General features: G+C 39.7%; 1 protein-coding gene across 12 annotated transcripts in view; it reads right to left on the bottom strand.

The window, feature by feature from the left end:
* Positions 1-15,824, bottom strand: part of AKAP6 (A-kinase anchoring protein 6) — a 591,089-nt gene that overhangs the window by 6,744 nt on the left and 568,521 nt on the right. For 10 of the 12 annotated variants that reach the window (XM_045059777.1, XM_045059778.1, XM_045059775.1 and 7 more), the window contains one exon: positions 1,696-5,108. In XM_045059777.1, coding sequence (XP_044915712.1) covers positions 1,737-5,108 — 3,372 coding nt within the window. In that variant the 3' untranslated portion in view covers positions 1,696-1,736. The other 2 variants (XM_019832915.3, XM_045059779.1) reach the window with 2 other exon arrangements.

The raw sequence follows: 15,824 nt of genomic DNA, 5'->3' as shown, positions 1-15,824 counted from the left end.
CTCCGCCAGCCTCTGCCGAAGTTGGCAGAGCCAGCAGTACAATCGGTACTAATAGAACTTGTTTAGAAGCAGCTTATGGAATTGCAGTTACTCTCCCTTAATGGTCAGTTTTACTGCATACTGATGGAGAATGTGATTATAGGGTGGACATGTTTCACAGAAAATACATTTCTCTCTCTCCTACTTTTGTTCCCACTTGCAGCCAATTGTAAATTGAGTCTGAAACACAGAAAATTAGTTGAGCTACATGAGTAAGTAGGATGTCTTTCTTCAGTTTTGCATACTGAGTTTATTTTTAGGGTATATATATGGTATAGATTCCCCCCTCCCCATTTCTAGCAGCTCTACATGGAATCACACATTTTAATGAGCTTAGGGCACAGGTGTTGCAGGAAAAAAAAATAATGATGTTTGCCATTCATCTTTCAAATTAAATAATGTGTTTTTAAATAGTAACTTTTTTCATAATACATTATGGGAACAACATTTATCTGTCACATTTTAAAAGATGTATTTGTAATAAATGTAAATTACTTTTAGAAAATCAGTAATTAGGCTCATCAAAAAATAAACAATCTGCCACAAAAAAGATAATCTTTAGCATAGTTAAGTATAATAACTGTTATTTGAATAAGTTAACAAATTAGGGTAGATTGCTTCTGTAATTCATTTCCTATAGCACGAGTTTAGGTTACGGCATTAAGCTTCTTGGAGTGGGGGCTGGAGACACCATTGGCACCTCATACTTTGGTGAAATACAACTCTCAACATTCAAAAGCTCAAATTTTCTTCTTTAGACTTGATTGAGAAAGTATATTCATCACTGGGGTTTAGAGATGGAAAATAACAGAATTTTTGTGTCACTTTCAGAGCTATATCATCATCTCAGAATAATCAATCAATAGCTGTCTTATTAAATACGAAGAGTGGAATGACTTTCTTAAAAATTTTGATGGAAATCAGCCTGTCACCTTGAGGCAAAATTCAAAAATTCTGTTTTTATCAAAATGCCATTAACTTGTCATGTATTCTCTCTGCATTTGCTTTCGGGGCCTGTTCTTGGTCTGTGTGTGGATAAATAAAAGCTTCTTCTTTAACATCAACTTTCCCCTCCTGTTTGAATCCTCAGACTCGGCCATGATCAGGAGCTGTGACAGCACAGCCTTCCACTGGGGAAGCAAATGTGATGATAGTTACATTAGACAGAAGCATAAAAGGAAGGCCCAGATCAGGAGATGCAGCCTTTAACCTAATCATTGTTCATTTCCAGGCACTGAAGGGTGTGGGCATCCCTGCGTGCAGGAAACTGAAGTGGGAAGCATTGTCACTGTGCATGCATTTTGATCAGAGGCTATAATTGTAATTGGGAGAACCTTTTTTCCTCCCTCCATGGAAGGTCCTAAATTATCTGGCTACTTCCTCAAATTTTGTATTCTTCTTGCCAGAATGATGTCATAAAGATAATGTCACTAAAAATGTCAATTGTGACTGTTTCTCTCCCTTTTGCTTCACAGTTACTTGCATTGTTGGGAATATGCCTTCCACCTAAATGTCTTATTCAGATCAGTATCTGCATGACCAGTCATTTTGACTAGTCTGTTCTCCTCTCTCCTACCATGGCATTGTTGACTCATACACTAAATATGTACATTAAAATATATTAAAAATATATATTAAAATGAGGACTATACATACCTTTCAATGAGATGATTTTCATGCGTGGAGAGGGTTGCATTCTACCTATGCATATTTTTATGTTGTTCTTCATGAAGATTTAGAAGGTTTTCTTCACAGGTTAAAGTTTTGGGGTTGGGATGCAATGCAGCCTTGTCTTTTGGCTGCTTTGCCTTTGAGGAGAGCCCTGGAACTCTAGATTTGGCTGAAGCAGCATTATGTTCTCCTGGCATTCCAGATTCACCTGTGTTTTCCAAACTTTCCTTTTCACTGCCCAGCCTTGAAGTAGTTAACTCTGAGCTTTTCCCATGGACAGTAGCTCGGGGTAAACCACCCCCTTCCTTTCCAACATCAGATTCTTTCTGATGGGGAGAACCTGAAAGAGCCACCATGTCTTCCTCATCGGCCACGAGAGAAATATCCTTGAACTTAGAAGAGCCAGATGCTGCTTGTTGTGGCAAGGCAGCTTCAACGGAAACAGGTTCATTTGGAGGAGCATGGGGGAGGCAGGGCTCAACTCCATCTGGGTCATCTTCAACACAGGCCTCAAAGAAGCATTCCGTGTCCTCCTTGTCTTCTAAGCCAGAATCGCTAATGTCCAGTGGCAACGGAGTGTTGCTCTTCTCTTCTACGTAATTGGTGACCTCCCCACAATCACTGTCATGAGATGAGAGAGATAAATAGGAGTAAAAGTCCCCTTTTCTCAGCTGGATGGGCCGGTGAGAATGTTCTAACACCTTCTCCTTGATTTGAGTTAATGAGGTAGGAGCAGCTGCCTCATTTTCAGGTTGAGATTTACTTTTTAGGGCCGTTGAAGCCATGTCAATGATTTCCTTAACAAAGTCATGTACTGAGCAATCTTCAGCATCTTTTTGATGGAAAACATCTGGCTCACAGTCACAACAGGAAATGTTGTCGCTGACAGAAACGTTCTCCTCTGTTTCATTTTGTTCAAGCGCTAGGCAGCAGGGAGCAGATTTTCCAGCCATATTTGGTACATCATTAGGTGAAGGTTTCAGTACCTCAGAATCCTGTCTATCGATAATGCTGGCTTCTGAGGGCAGTTCTGGGCAAGACTTCTCAGTGGGAATAGAAGCAGTAGTTGGGTTTTCAACATGGTGGTGGTTTTGACATTTCTTTGGACGATGTCTAACGGTTTGGGGAACAGATTCTTTTCCAGCAATATTTGAATCATCTGAGCTATCCATAAATACTTTACACTTACAATGCCCACTGTCTGAATTCTTTTTCCCAGTTGAACCAAGATTATCTGATTCCTTTGAAATCCCATTCTGTTTGTCTTTCTGCCTTTCTGGAGTGCCTTCAATATTGCCATTTTCCATGTCAGCCACATATGGATCTTTATTAACTTTGAAAACATTTTTCTTATTTTCACCCTTTGTCCCTATCTCATGGGTGTTGGATAAATTCTTACCATTTCCATTATTTTCAGAGAGACATTTTATGGAGCTGTTTAGTAGAGCCTCAATGTTCAGGGTATCAGACGGATTGGTCATCTCACTACTACTTACATCCTTACTGCCCTTTATTTCATCACTGATATTACACCTTCTTTTATCTTTTGTCAAGGAAATCTTTGGTCTAATCCAGGTCTGTAGTTCATTCTTTATATAGTCCAGCCCTGACATCAAGTTGCATTCTTCATAAATTTCATCATCTGTTGCAATACTGGAATCATCATCTTCATCTTTGATGCATAGCTCTTCTTCTGTCAAGGTGAGGGTAGAGCTGGAAAGGAGGTCACTGTCATCTTCATCATCAGTGCAAGCAGAGGTGCAAGAGACATTAACAATCATGCTGACATTGACGTCGCTTTCATCAGCCACGGAACGAGTCAGGCGCTTCCTGAATGATGCATTTGATTCCGGGACCTTGTTCTTGTGTAATACAATATCCTCTGAGCAAAGAGAGAGCTCATCACTGCTGCTAAGTTCTGTAAGAGATGCTGGCGAGTCTTCATTGATAGAGGATGCTATGTCCAATGATAGCTGGCCAGTAAAGGGCATCTTTTGGGAACTACTTTGGAGAGTGATATCAGAAACACTTCGCTTTATCTTTTGCTCTGAAGGGCTCTGGATATTCTCTAAACGATTCAGGAGATCTAATGTCCTTTTACTCAGTTCACCAACTGAGCCACTGCTCACACTTATGTCCCCAGAGCTGTGACAGCTAAAAAGATCCTCATTGCTTTTACAGGATGTCAACCAACTTTCTAAAGAAGTGCTTCGCTGGAGGCTGTCACTGCCATTTTTAAGGATGCCCAATCCAAATAAATCACCCCCTGGAGAAAGAGACTCAATAGATGAACTATGTGATAAAAGGGAGAGCTGTCTGGCATTCTGCATGCCAGTGAATGTCTTCTCCACATCGCCACTTTTATATGAGTTTCGATCCATTTCATGGGATACACTTGCCAAAATCTTTTCATGGGGAGGTGCATCTGGTTGTAACTCTGTAGCCTGATGTTTAGATTTGCAGGATTTTTTATCAAAATAAAAACCACGAAGCAGGGGATCCTCCACATGTGCTTTTTCACTTTGTGACTGTTTCATTATCATTGGCAATTTGAGTTTTGAGCCTTGGAGGTACGAGTAATCATAAAATGTAAACACATCATGTTTTCCTTGTAATTCTTCTCCCAAACAATCAGGGGTATATTTGGTAACACTGTTTAAATCTCCAACTTTTCCATTTACACAACCCACTGGTGAAATGGATGGCTGAGAGCTATTTGGAAGCTTAATACGTTCCTCCTCATCTTTAAATTTTTGCTTTAACACGTTAACTGCATCTCCCATTTGTGGATCCAGATGTTCAGTTTCAAGGTTACTTGGGGACCCATCCACCATATTGAGCAAGCACATTTCAGAGTTGGTAGTGGTTTCAGTGTCTCCCTCGCTGACGATTCCACTCTCACTGCCTGAATTCTGGCTCATGTCTCCTCCATGGTACGGGCAGGGCTTCACCAAACTGGAACCTCCTAGAAGGTCTGGCAAAGACTTGGTAGATGAAAATGAAGAGTCTTTACTGAGACTCTTAGTTAAAACACTAGGCTGTGTCATGCTGGTGAACTTCGGGTTGTTTTTCAAGAACGGCATGCTGCTGTCTTCACAGAGTTCAACGTTGTGAAGGCTGTACACTTGGTAAATGTGTGGACTAGAGGGGACAGTGACACTTGAGGCATACTGAGACCCCCCATGGTCACCTGCCTCTTCTTCATAACCAGGGTCCTCACCACCTATCTCTTCAAGCTTTAAGGAAGGCATGAGAGGTTGGGGTTCTTGATCAAGGTCATTTGACTCTTCATTCAAACTAATTAACTTGTTACTTATGTCAGTTTCATCCCATTCCAGGGCATCCTCACTTGTCCCATTTAGGTCCATCAAGCCAGGATCAATCACATTCAAAGTCTCCTGTGTAGGAGAAAGGGGAAAAAAAGAAGAATTAGGGAACACATGTATGAACACTTTATCAATTCAAAATCTCTTGGAAGAGTCAGGAAAGAAATTTTCCCCAAGCATGGATTTGAAAGAGAACATAATTATCAGCTCTATTCTTCTCTGGAATAACATCCAAAATTATTGAAATAGGTTTTTCTATCAATAGCAATTTGTCACTGAAGGCAATTACATTGATTAAAGTGTAAGATTATTACAGTCCAGTTGTAAGTTTTGGAATTAACCATTTCCTATTGATTCTTCTACATTCTTAACCTAGGATTGGGAGAAGATAAAACTGTAAGGTAAATTGAGGTAAGTAGAGGACAGCCTACGACATCTTTAAGGCACATTCACTCTAATGCTCTTCATTCGGCAGTCCACAGTGGAATACTATCTACACCTACAAATGGCAAACCCCCTCTTGCATCTAATTCTTGGTTTTCCGTTTGAAGCAGCCTTTGCTTTGGGGAAATGGGATACACTTACGGCCACCTGTAGAACGATTCATGGTCAGAGACCCTTCCTTGTCTATCCTTTCTTCTGCCATCCTTTTCAGGGCTTTCTGCCTCTTGAGAATTTGGCCCTGCTCCCAAATAGACCCAAGACAAGCAACACCTGACTGGTTTCCTCACCTATATCTTTCTGGACCCTGAGTCTTGGGCCCCAGTTCTCTCAGTCTCTCTCTTCCCCAGTCTCTTTCTATGACAGAGATTCTACTTTGATCTTGTTAACTTGTCTCACTATTGTCAGTCCTGCCCCTATTTATTACAGACCCCTAGGGCCCGCCTCTAGCCCTAGAATAACAACTATCTGAAGACTTTTCTGGCTCTCAAGTTTGATTTAGCCCAGATTCTCTTGTGCTGCACTCTGCCAGCACAGTTGAGATCCTTGATCTTTCCTTGGACTTCCTGGTTTTAACTTGGTTTAAGTAGAGCTTGACATAGTGGGACACAGTGGTTTGAATGAGTTCCCGGATCTGTCCAGAATCCTTCACCATCCTCACTTGCTGTCCAGCTGTCTGGATTCATGCTAGAGCCAAGAGAGGTGATATGAGTATGCAGGCCCTGACAGGCTCACCTATACACAGAAACTCAAATAGAATTTTCAGCTTGGCTTATGTTTATGCAGGGTAGTCAGGCAGATGACCATGGCTCTGAAACTATGCAGAATGGGTGAAATGCTGACTTTGCTGCCTACCAGCTGCGTGGCCTTGGGCAAGTTTCTTAGCCTTTCAGAGCACCAATCCCTTTACATCACTTGTTAAGGGGGGCTAGGACTATCTATATTTTGAGAGAATTCTGAATACTAACAAGCTAATGCTTTCAAAGAGCTTGAGGAGGCCATTGACATAAGGTAGCTATAATTCTGAATACATGTAGCATTGCTCTAGAGTGGGTTCAGTCCATTCATAATGGGTTCTTCGTGCCCCCCTTCTTCTCTCCTTCTCATTATTCCTTTCAGTTTGTCCTAAAAACCATAAGGGATTCATGATATGGTAGGTAGAGAGAGATGTCACACAGTATAATAGGTCAGCATATTTGCATTACAATTCAGAATTATTTTAACAGTCTGGTTGAAAAACAACCAATGATGCTTTTTTCCTCAGTAGTGGGGAAAAGGCTTCACCAGCAGCCCACTCACAAAACTTTCCTAAGAAGCCCTCAATCCTTTCTGAAACTAGTACTTAAAGGATACCACACAGTCTCATTAAGTGTAAAATACCCATTAGCACTTTATTATACTGGATATGTAAGAGATTATCTGTCTAGCCTACTTAAGTTTAAAAGAGTCCAGTTACAAAGTAAACATTAATTAAAGGATATTTTTAAATTTTATAACAGAAATCTTTCTTGCTGCCAATGTTAGAGCAGTTAATCTAGAACACTGGCAGTCATCATACTCACTTAGGTATGGAGTACATTCACGGTGATGAATTTTTATTAGAATTTCTGTTTATTCTTTGCTTGCCGATAAAGGAAGTACTAATGACCGGTTAGTATGGCTAATGAATGTTAACATCTTCAGCTGTAGAAACAATCAATCAGTCTAATCAAATAGTATATTAATTTCAAATACTATCTTGCCTGACACTGTACTCTGAGAGTGCTAATAAATAATTGAACTAGTCTTTCAAAGAAGCTCCCTTTGTAGCTCTCTGGTCGACTTAAACATTTAGCAGCACAGATTTTCCCTGGGAGTCCCAAACCTGGGGGCTCACTCTAGATGCAGGAGTTGTGCCATCTGGGTGTGCGTCAGAAGCCCAGCCCACGTGATGCCTATAACTTGGACTTGTCTTCCGTGACACAGTTGTTCTCTGACCAAATGCTGCCTCTGTGACTTTACAAATGTAAGCCTCAAAACTTACAGCAGCACCTAAAAGAGCAAATCCTTTGCTCAATAAAATAGTTGGAGTGGGAAATTTCCATCAGAAAACATTACACTTTTGGATGTAATGCTGTCCTTTCCCCTCCTTAACTCTCTCTTCCTCTACATCTCTTAAATTTATTGTAACTGCTGACATTTTTTATATGTCAATTCCTGGGAATATCTGACAAGATACTTTAGAAAAATCATTCACTTTAGACTTTAAAGTTTACATATTAAGGAAGTGCTATTTGTTCTGCCCTCATTCACTCCCTTCTGTTGTGGATTAAATTCTGTCAATATTTTCAATAAAATCTCCATTTCCTCAAGACTTAATGTCAAACATAAAACATCCCCTGGGGGCAAGAGAGTGTGTAAAGTTTCTGAGAGGATGGGCATTGGAATATTTATATAACTAAAAAGTATCTGTGAAAAAAATGATGCATGTTAGAGTGATGTAACTGGCAGGAAAATTATTTGGTCGAATGCTCTCTTTGATGATAGCTCAATGGCCAATAATGCTCAAGCTAATTAACTGTATTTTGTTGTTGTTTTCTAGAGGTTCTGTCAGGTACTTTTTTTAAAGACACAAATGTTCCTGTCTTTGATACAGTGATAAATCAAAAATGAATTCAGACAAAATCTAAGAATATTTGACTGAAACCAAAAGGATGGTGAGTAGTACATGAGGTTCCAATAGAAAGTCTGCAATTCAGGGATAATTCAGAATTAAATTAATTTGTGCAAGGGTCCATCATTCATAAACTTTGCCTCACTGGTATAGAATTTGGCCTAAACCTAAAGCTCTATATAAATAACTGTGGGCACACACACACACACACAGCCCTTCAAGATCTGCTCAAGAAACAAGTGGAATTAATTGGTGCTCTTTTTTTCTTTGTTTTATTCTTGGAAACAGGTGGCTTATTTCAACACAATATATACAGAGAAAGTGAAAGGGGCTGGAGAAGAGATGATGATGTTGGTGAGAGAATGAAGATTCCAATTCTAGTAAGTAATATCTATCCAAACTCATTTCCTTCTGCATTTGTATGGCTTCAATTGAATTAGGTCTTCCAGGATCACATTTCTAGGATTTTCTAAAAATTTTAGGTTACATTGTGGGTTTTTGTAAGAGATGAGAAACACATACCGGCTACAGAATAGGGACAAAGGAATCCGACGTTCTATAAAACAAGCCAACAGAGATACAATACAGCTACTTCTAGACTCCTTTAATTTCCTTTAAAAGGTTGCATCTTTTGAAAAATTAAAGAATGTCAGAAAGATCAGGATGAACTGGATGTTCCAGTCGAACTTCTGGCACTCTACACCATTAGGAGGTCTTGCAATTTGTGTTCCCCCCATTTATTCTAGATCCAGGAGATTATTAAAGCAACACCACTTGCAAAGTCCTGGGAAGAGAGTTTTATCTATAGAAAAGTGAAATACAACAGAAACACACAAATAAATAAAAATGATAACATAAACATCGTTAATTGTAATCAAATAAAGATATGCATGTCTACCCCTGGTCTACCCCAGGAGACCACATGGAAGTTTGAGGTGATGGACAGGAGGGAGAAATAATATACATAGATCAGGGTAGGGGAATCAAATTAAACAAGGGGAAATTTCAACTTTCATATATTCACTGTGCTTTTTTTGATGCAAATATTTCCCCTTGTATCCCCCTCCAAATCTAAAACCAAAGTATCTGAACATCAGATGCATAATTATTTCCCTAAATTTGACTTCAGTAGACATTTTCTCAAAAACAAAACAAAACAAAACAAAACAAAACAAAACAAAAACACCAACACCCATAACAAACCACTAGTCCTCAGAAAATGCAAAGACAGCTTTTTTTTTTTTAATTTTTTTTTCCCAACGTTTATTTATTTTTGGGACAGAGAGAGACAGAGCATGAACGGGGGAGGGGCAGAGAGAGAGGGAGACACAGAATAGGAAACAGGCTCCAGGCTCTGAGCCATCAGCGCAGAGCCCGACACGGGGCTCGAACTCACGGACCGCGAGATCGTGACCTGGCTGAAGTCGGACGTTTAACCAACTGCGCCACCCAGGCGCCCCAACAAAGACAGCTTTTAAGAGAACTCGGGGTTTGTAGTACTCTGCCTCTTTTTGGGCAAAGAATAGATTCAAGGTTGGAATGAAAAAATACAGATGAAAAAAGAAATAGAATGAAAAGCAAAAATTTTCACTGTTTATCAATCATTTTGGGATTTAGGGCAGAATCTCAAATAGATCTGAGTGTGAATCCTGGATGCCCCCCAATCCCACCTTACATGTTAGCTCTGTGATCCTGGGCAGGTTCTTTGACAGTTATGTAGTTATTTAGTTCAACTAAAATAATTTGTATATCCAAGAAAACTATAGTACATTGAGTCTACCTTAGGGGGTGTTGGGAGCTTCAAATGAGAAAATGCATGTGAAGTCCTATGGAGGGGGTGGGAGGCTGGTACACAGTAGGTGCCAATGACTGGTAGCTCTTGGCATAGATTCCCCATGCTGAAAAGGGGGAAGAGAGTGTGACTAACCATTAAATAACTGTAACCATGTTTGCATGAAGATTGGTGGTTGGTTGGCTAATCTTTTTGTACAACCACATGCATGGAGTTTAAGGAAATAAACATCAGTTAGACCCCTTACTCACTCCCATTGCACTGTAAATGGGGTGTGGGTTTGTCTTTCCATGTCCTGGCTGGGCTTAGCCCTCAGGAATAACCAGATGAGAAAAGACACCTGCCCAGCCTTCTGCAAGGCCCATAACTCAAGCACTTTCTATTTCCTGAAAATAATCTTTTTTTTTTAAAGGCAGGTCCATTGTCTGTGAAATCCTATCACAACTGACACATGAGAGCAATCAAATCCTGCTCACTATCTATCAGATTGACAATAATGTTAAAGTAACTTGTCTCAGCTCAGAAAATGCTTTGAAAGTCTATCTCACACTAATGATCAAAAACTGTTCTAGCGAATGCTCTTTTTCAATAACAAAGCTGATCAGAAACTCAAAACAGACAAGTAAAACCCAAAGTCATCTCACAAATCTCACTAAAATGAGTACTGACATGGACATATTTCCTAGTCTTGACTATACAGACATTTCTGAAATAGTAGAAAATGAAAAATCCATTAGATGTTGTTTTAAAGTACGTTTTACAATAGCAAAAATTGTCTTAGTTCTCAACAGGGATCAGAGACAAAAGAGATCCAATATTAGGAACCAGGGGTTTTCCTCCCAGATATAAACCCCATGAGGGCAGGGGCTCTGTCTTGTCTCCACTAGAGCCCCAGAACCTTCAACAGTGCCTGGGAGAAAGCAGGTTCTCAAAAAATGAGTGAACTGAATGAGGAAAGACTGGGCTGTGGTCTCACAAACTATTGTAGAGATCTGGGGAAAGGTCCCAAGGTTAAATTCTGCCACAGTGAAACACCTGGAGAATTTCTGACTTTCTAGCTGCTACCTCCTAGTTTAAAAAGCTAGTATCCTCTGGGCACCTGGAGGCTCACTCGGAAGACTGACTTCCACTCAGGTCATCATCTCACAGTTTGTGAATTTGAGCCCCACATTGGGCTCTCTGCTGTCAGCACAGAGCCTGCTTCGGATCCTCAGTCCCCCTCCCTCTTCCCCTCCCCCGCTGGTTCTTTCTCTCTCTCTCAAAATAAATAAGCTTAATAATAAAAAAAAAAAGCTAGTATCCTCAAAAACATCATGCTCAGTGGAAGCCATATAGAAAAAGCCATATACTGCATGGATTCATTGATATGAAATTCCAGACTACGTAAATCCATAGAAACAGTAAAAATTGGGGGTCACCAGGAGCTTGGGGAAAGGGAAGAGGGAAGGAATTGCTTAATGAAATATTTTGAGACTAGACAGAAGTGATGGTGACACCACATGTAAATGCCAGTGAATTACTCACTTTAAAATGATTAATTTTATGTTATGTTAATTTCACCTCAGTTGAAACAAACAAACAAACAAACAAACAAACAAGTGAATAGGAGTCTTTAGTCCTGTTGGGTTTCAAAAAACACAGGACTTCATCACTCTATTGAGGAACTTGCTTATAAAAATATTAAAACAGATAATATTTCTGAATTCATTTATATCTCTGTGCATATATTATCAATAAAGTAATTTTATATCACAGGCTTCTTTGTTTGGTCTGCACACATGCTCATCATTTTCAGAAATGCTGAAGAAAAGAACATCCTGTGTATAGTACTTCTCTCAGCTCAACTTCACTCATTTTGATGCAGCAGTCTCTTTTGAGGAGAGAGGAGTAGGATTAACAGAGCCCTTATTTGCTGGGATAGTCCAATCTCCTTCGACCTTATTTTACTTGATTCCTCTATAGTAGTTGACTCCATTTTTTTCTTGAAATTTTCTCCTCTTTTGATTACTTTGATGCTAAGCCTTCTTATAAAATTCACTTCAGCTGCCTTTTAGATGACAGTGTGTCTCACAGTCCTGTCTTGCCTCTTTTCACCCTATAGTCTCTGCTGCCACATTGCTGTTGTCTATTATTTTGAAGGGTATATAGGCTGTGTTGAGAAAAGAATTCAGAGAAAGTATTGGGGGAGGGGGACACTGCAAGAAGAGGGAACAATAAGCAGCGAAGGCAGATGGGATAGAGCTTTATGGGTACTTTCATAGGAGGGAAGAGCAACCAGCAAAGGAAACAAACAGCAGGGAAATCCAAGTAGGACTGGTATAATATTCGGGGCGCTGTGAGAAGGGGACGTTTAAAGTAGTGGGTGGGTAAGAGTGTTATAACAGCAGAAAAGGTAAGAATGGGAGGCGAGGGAAAGTCACTGAATTAGCAAGAAGAAAGTTATTTGTAAACTGAGAGAGGTCAGGTCCTAGAGGCTGGTGGGTGAGGAAATGAGCAAGAGACTAGCCAGAGGAATCCTGGTTCCACAGTAATATTGCTGTTGAAATTGGGAGCCCTGTCCTCACAGGTGCTATTCACCACCTTTCTTGCCCTCCAGGATCAGTCTTGGAAGGAAAACAGAAGTGAAGAAACCATGGTAGCCAAGGAACGTATAAGGTTTAATAAACAAGGTGATCATGAGGCTTTAGGAAGGAATTCAATAGAGGAAAGATGGATACACAAAGTATAAGCACTTCTTTCTTCCCTTTCTACAACTTCCGTTTCTCTGGAGGGCCTGCTCCACAGGACTGCTGTTTAGATTAAGAAGCAGTATGTCTGGAGCACCTGGGTGGCTCATTCAGTTAAGCATCTGACTCTTGGTTTGGGCTCAGGTCATGATCTCACTGTTCCTGAGTTGGAGTTCTGCGTTGGGCTCTGTGCTGACAGCACTGAGCCTGCTTGAGATTGTCTCTCTCCTTCTTTCTCTGCCCCTTCCCCACTTGTGCTCTTTCTCTTTCAAAATAAATAAATAAATAAATAAATAAATAAATAAATAAATAAACAAACAAACAAACAAACAAACTTTTAAAAAAAGCAGCAGTATGTTTGTGCCAATAAATGAAAGAGATTTATTTATTTAAAAAATTTTTTTAATGTTTATTTATTTTTGAGAGAGAGGCAGACAGAGTGTGAGTAGGGGAGGTGCAGAGAGAGAAGAAGACACAGAATCCGAAGCAGGCTCCAGGCTCTGAGCTGTCAGCACAGAGCCCAATGTGGGGCTCACACTCATGGACCGTGAGATCACAACCTGAGCTGAAGTCGGATGCTCAACCGACTGAGCCACCCAGGTGCCCCAAATTAAAGAAATTTAGGTGTTGTCATAATTACCAAATAACTCTTCGGTGCAGTAGCCTCAGTGTTGGCAGTATTAAAGCTAGGTGACAAATGCCTTGCTTCAAGCTATATTTTTCTTTTTCTTTTTTCTTAATTTTTTTAATGTTTATTTATTTTTGAGAGAAAGAGAGACAGAGCGTGAGCAGGGGAGGGGCAGAGAGAGAGGGAGACACAGAATCAGAGGCAGGCTCCAGGGTCTGAGCTGTCAGCACAGAGCCCAATGCGGGGCTCGAACTCATGAACCGTGAGATTATGACCTGAACTGAAGTGAGAGGCTTAACTGACTGAGCCACCCAGGCTCCCCTCAAGCTGTTTTTCTTAAGCTAATTATTGTATAAATCATTACTCATATTTATTAGGAATCCACTGTAGAAAAAAGATACCTTCCCACCCAACTATGATTTTTTTACTAGAAGTTACTAGAAAAATAATCTACCGGCAAATAAATTATTTTATCTTGACTGTTGCTTTATATACAAATACATTGTAATTTTTACTGTATTCAGAACAGACTGAATAGGAAAATTATTTTTCTCTTCTTAGTCATTATTTTATTTCTCTGAAAAATTTTCCCCAGAGTTTCAAGAAAGTAACTGAATTCAGAATTGCTTAAAAATGAATTAAAAAAAAAAGAACTTAGGAAGAGATTTTTAAATAAAAGAATTTCCTTATCTGACCTCTTCAGCATTATATAGAACTGAAACAAATAAAAGGAAGTAGGGAAGAAACAGAACTTCAATAAAGTTGTAAAAACCCAACCACAATAAAATGGTGGTATTTTCTACATTCTAGCACAAGGTAAACCTTCTTGGATGACAATGACAGAACCGCATGACAAGTCTAGTAAACAATTTTTTTCCCCCTAATGATATAACATGTGGCCTCATTTTTCTGGCATTATTTAAGTGGCTTGGTGTTTGCCTTTTTTTTTTTTTAATTTTAGAGAGAGAGAGAGCATGAGTGGTGGAGAAGTAGAGAGAGACTGAGAGAGAGAGAGAGAGAGAGAGAGAGAGAGAGAGAGAGAGAGAATCCCAAGCAAACTCCACACTCAGCATAGAGCCCTATGTGAGGTTCAATCCCATGGCCCTGGTATCATGACCTGAGCAGAAACCAAGAGTTGGATACTCAACCCACTGAGCCTCCCAGGCACCCCAGTGTTTGCCTTTTAACTCTCAGAATTGACATAACATTTGAGTTTTGTACCTGTGGATACAGTTTTGCCTCACCTTTGCTTTAATGAAAAGTATACTCTTGTTCCTCCTTTATAAGGATCTCCCATTAATAAAAACTTCTAATTTTTAAAACTACAAAGCATGTTTGTAGTAAAGAGGAGGTGAAGAGTCCTGTAAACAAGTGAAGTTGACTACACATGGCTTTTCTGTGACGTAGGCTGGGGTTTACAACTTTCTGACTGAATTGCAAGCACAGAAGATTTGTGGCATGTTCCCAAGGTAGCCTAATGTGTAAGGAGAGCCTTGTCAACATGCTAAGGTCTGCCTGAAAAGCCAAACATCAGATAACAGTGTTTACCCCGTTCAGGACCTACGCCTTTTACAAAGTCCATATTAGTGAAGAGAATTTTGTGTCTTTTCATTCTCAACAAGATACATATTAAGTGCGCTGTGGTATTATTAACCATTTGTTCCTCTCAGATAAATAGAGCATGGGGGTTTTGTTTGGTTTGGTTTTTTAATTCTAAAAAAATTTTTTTAATGTTTTATTTATTTTTGAGTGACAGAGAGACACTGAGCATGGGCAGGGGAGGGGCATACAGAGAGGGAGACACAGAAATCGAAGAAGGCTCCAGGCTCTGAGCTGTCAGCACAGAGCTGAACGCGGGGCTCAAACTCATGAGCTGTGAGATCATGACCTGAGTTGAAGTCGGACGCCCAACCGACTGAGCCTCCCAAGCGCCCCTTGGTTTTTTATTTCTAAGACTGACTACAACTTACTGTTCAGAGAAAAAAGTAAGACTAAAATGTTGGCCAATTTTGATTAAAAAAAATTAAGAATTATCAAAAATGGTACAGGTGCAAGTAGGTCATCTATGATTCATTTTCTTACAATAGCTTAACCGTTGTTTCTATATCTGATTTTATTTGATTTTATTTATATTATTAATAGCTCCTTTAAAGGTAACTGCTTTTAGACTTAGGGAGAATGAAACATTCTCAGAATTGCTAGAACACCTCCCTTGCACTGTCACTATTACCTCCGTGAAAGGGATGAGAGAGTATATACAAGTTACACTTGATGCTAGAAAAGTTGGTTGAAATTTCAGAATGAATTTTCCTATAAGGTAATAAACATCTTTGAAGTAAGTTTCCAAGAGACTTTATAGTATACTTCTGATTCCTAAATCCTTAGACATGTTAAAAATGTACAATCCCTCAGGGGTTTTCTTTTTGTGATCTCATGAGAAAAATAGTAAGGATCTTAAGATTCCGATTAGATTTAAAAACTCCGTCTTGATTGCCATAGAAGCTCTGGTCCTGGTCTCTCACGGAGGAGGCACTTGAGAGTTTTGAAT

Source organism: Felis catus, chromosome B3 (assembly GCF_018350175.1).
Source record: "Felis catus isolate Fca126 chromosome B3, F.catus_Fca126_mat1.0, whole genome shotgun sequence".
In the NCBI taxonomy this organism is placed as follows: Eukaryota; Metazoa; Chordata; class Mammalia; order Carnivora; family Felidae; genus Felis; species Felis catus.
The sequence above is the reverse complement of the archived record's forward strand: the minus strand, read 5'-3'. Positions and strand labels throughout refer to the sequence as shown.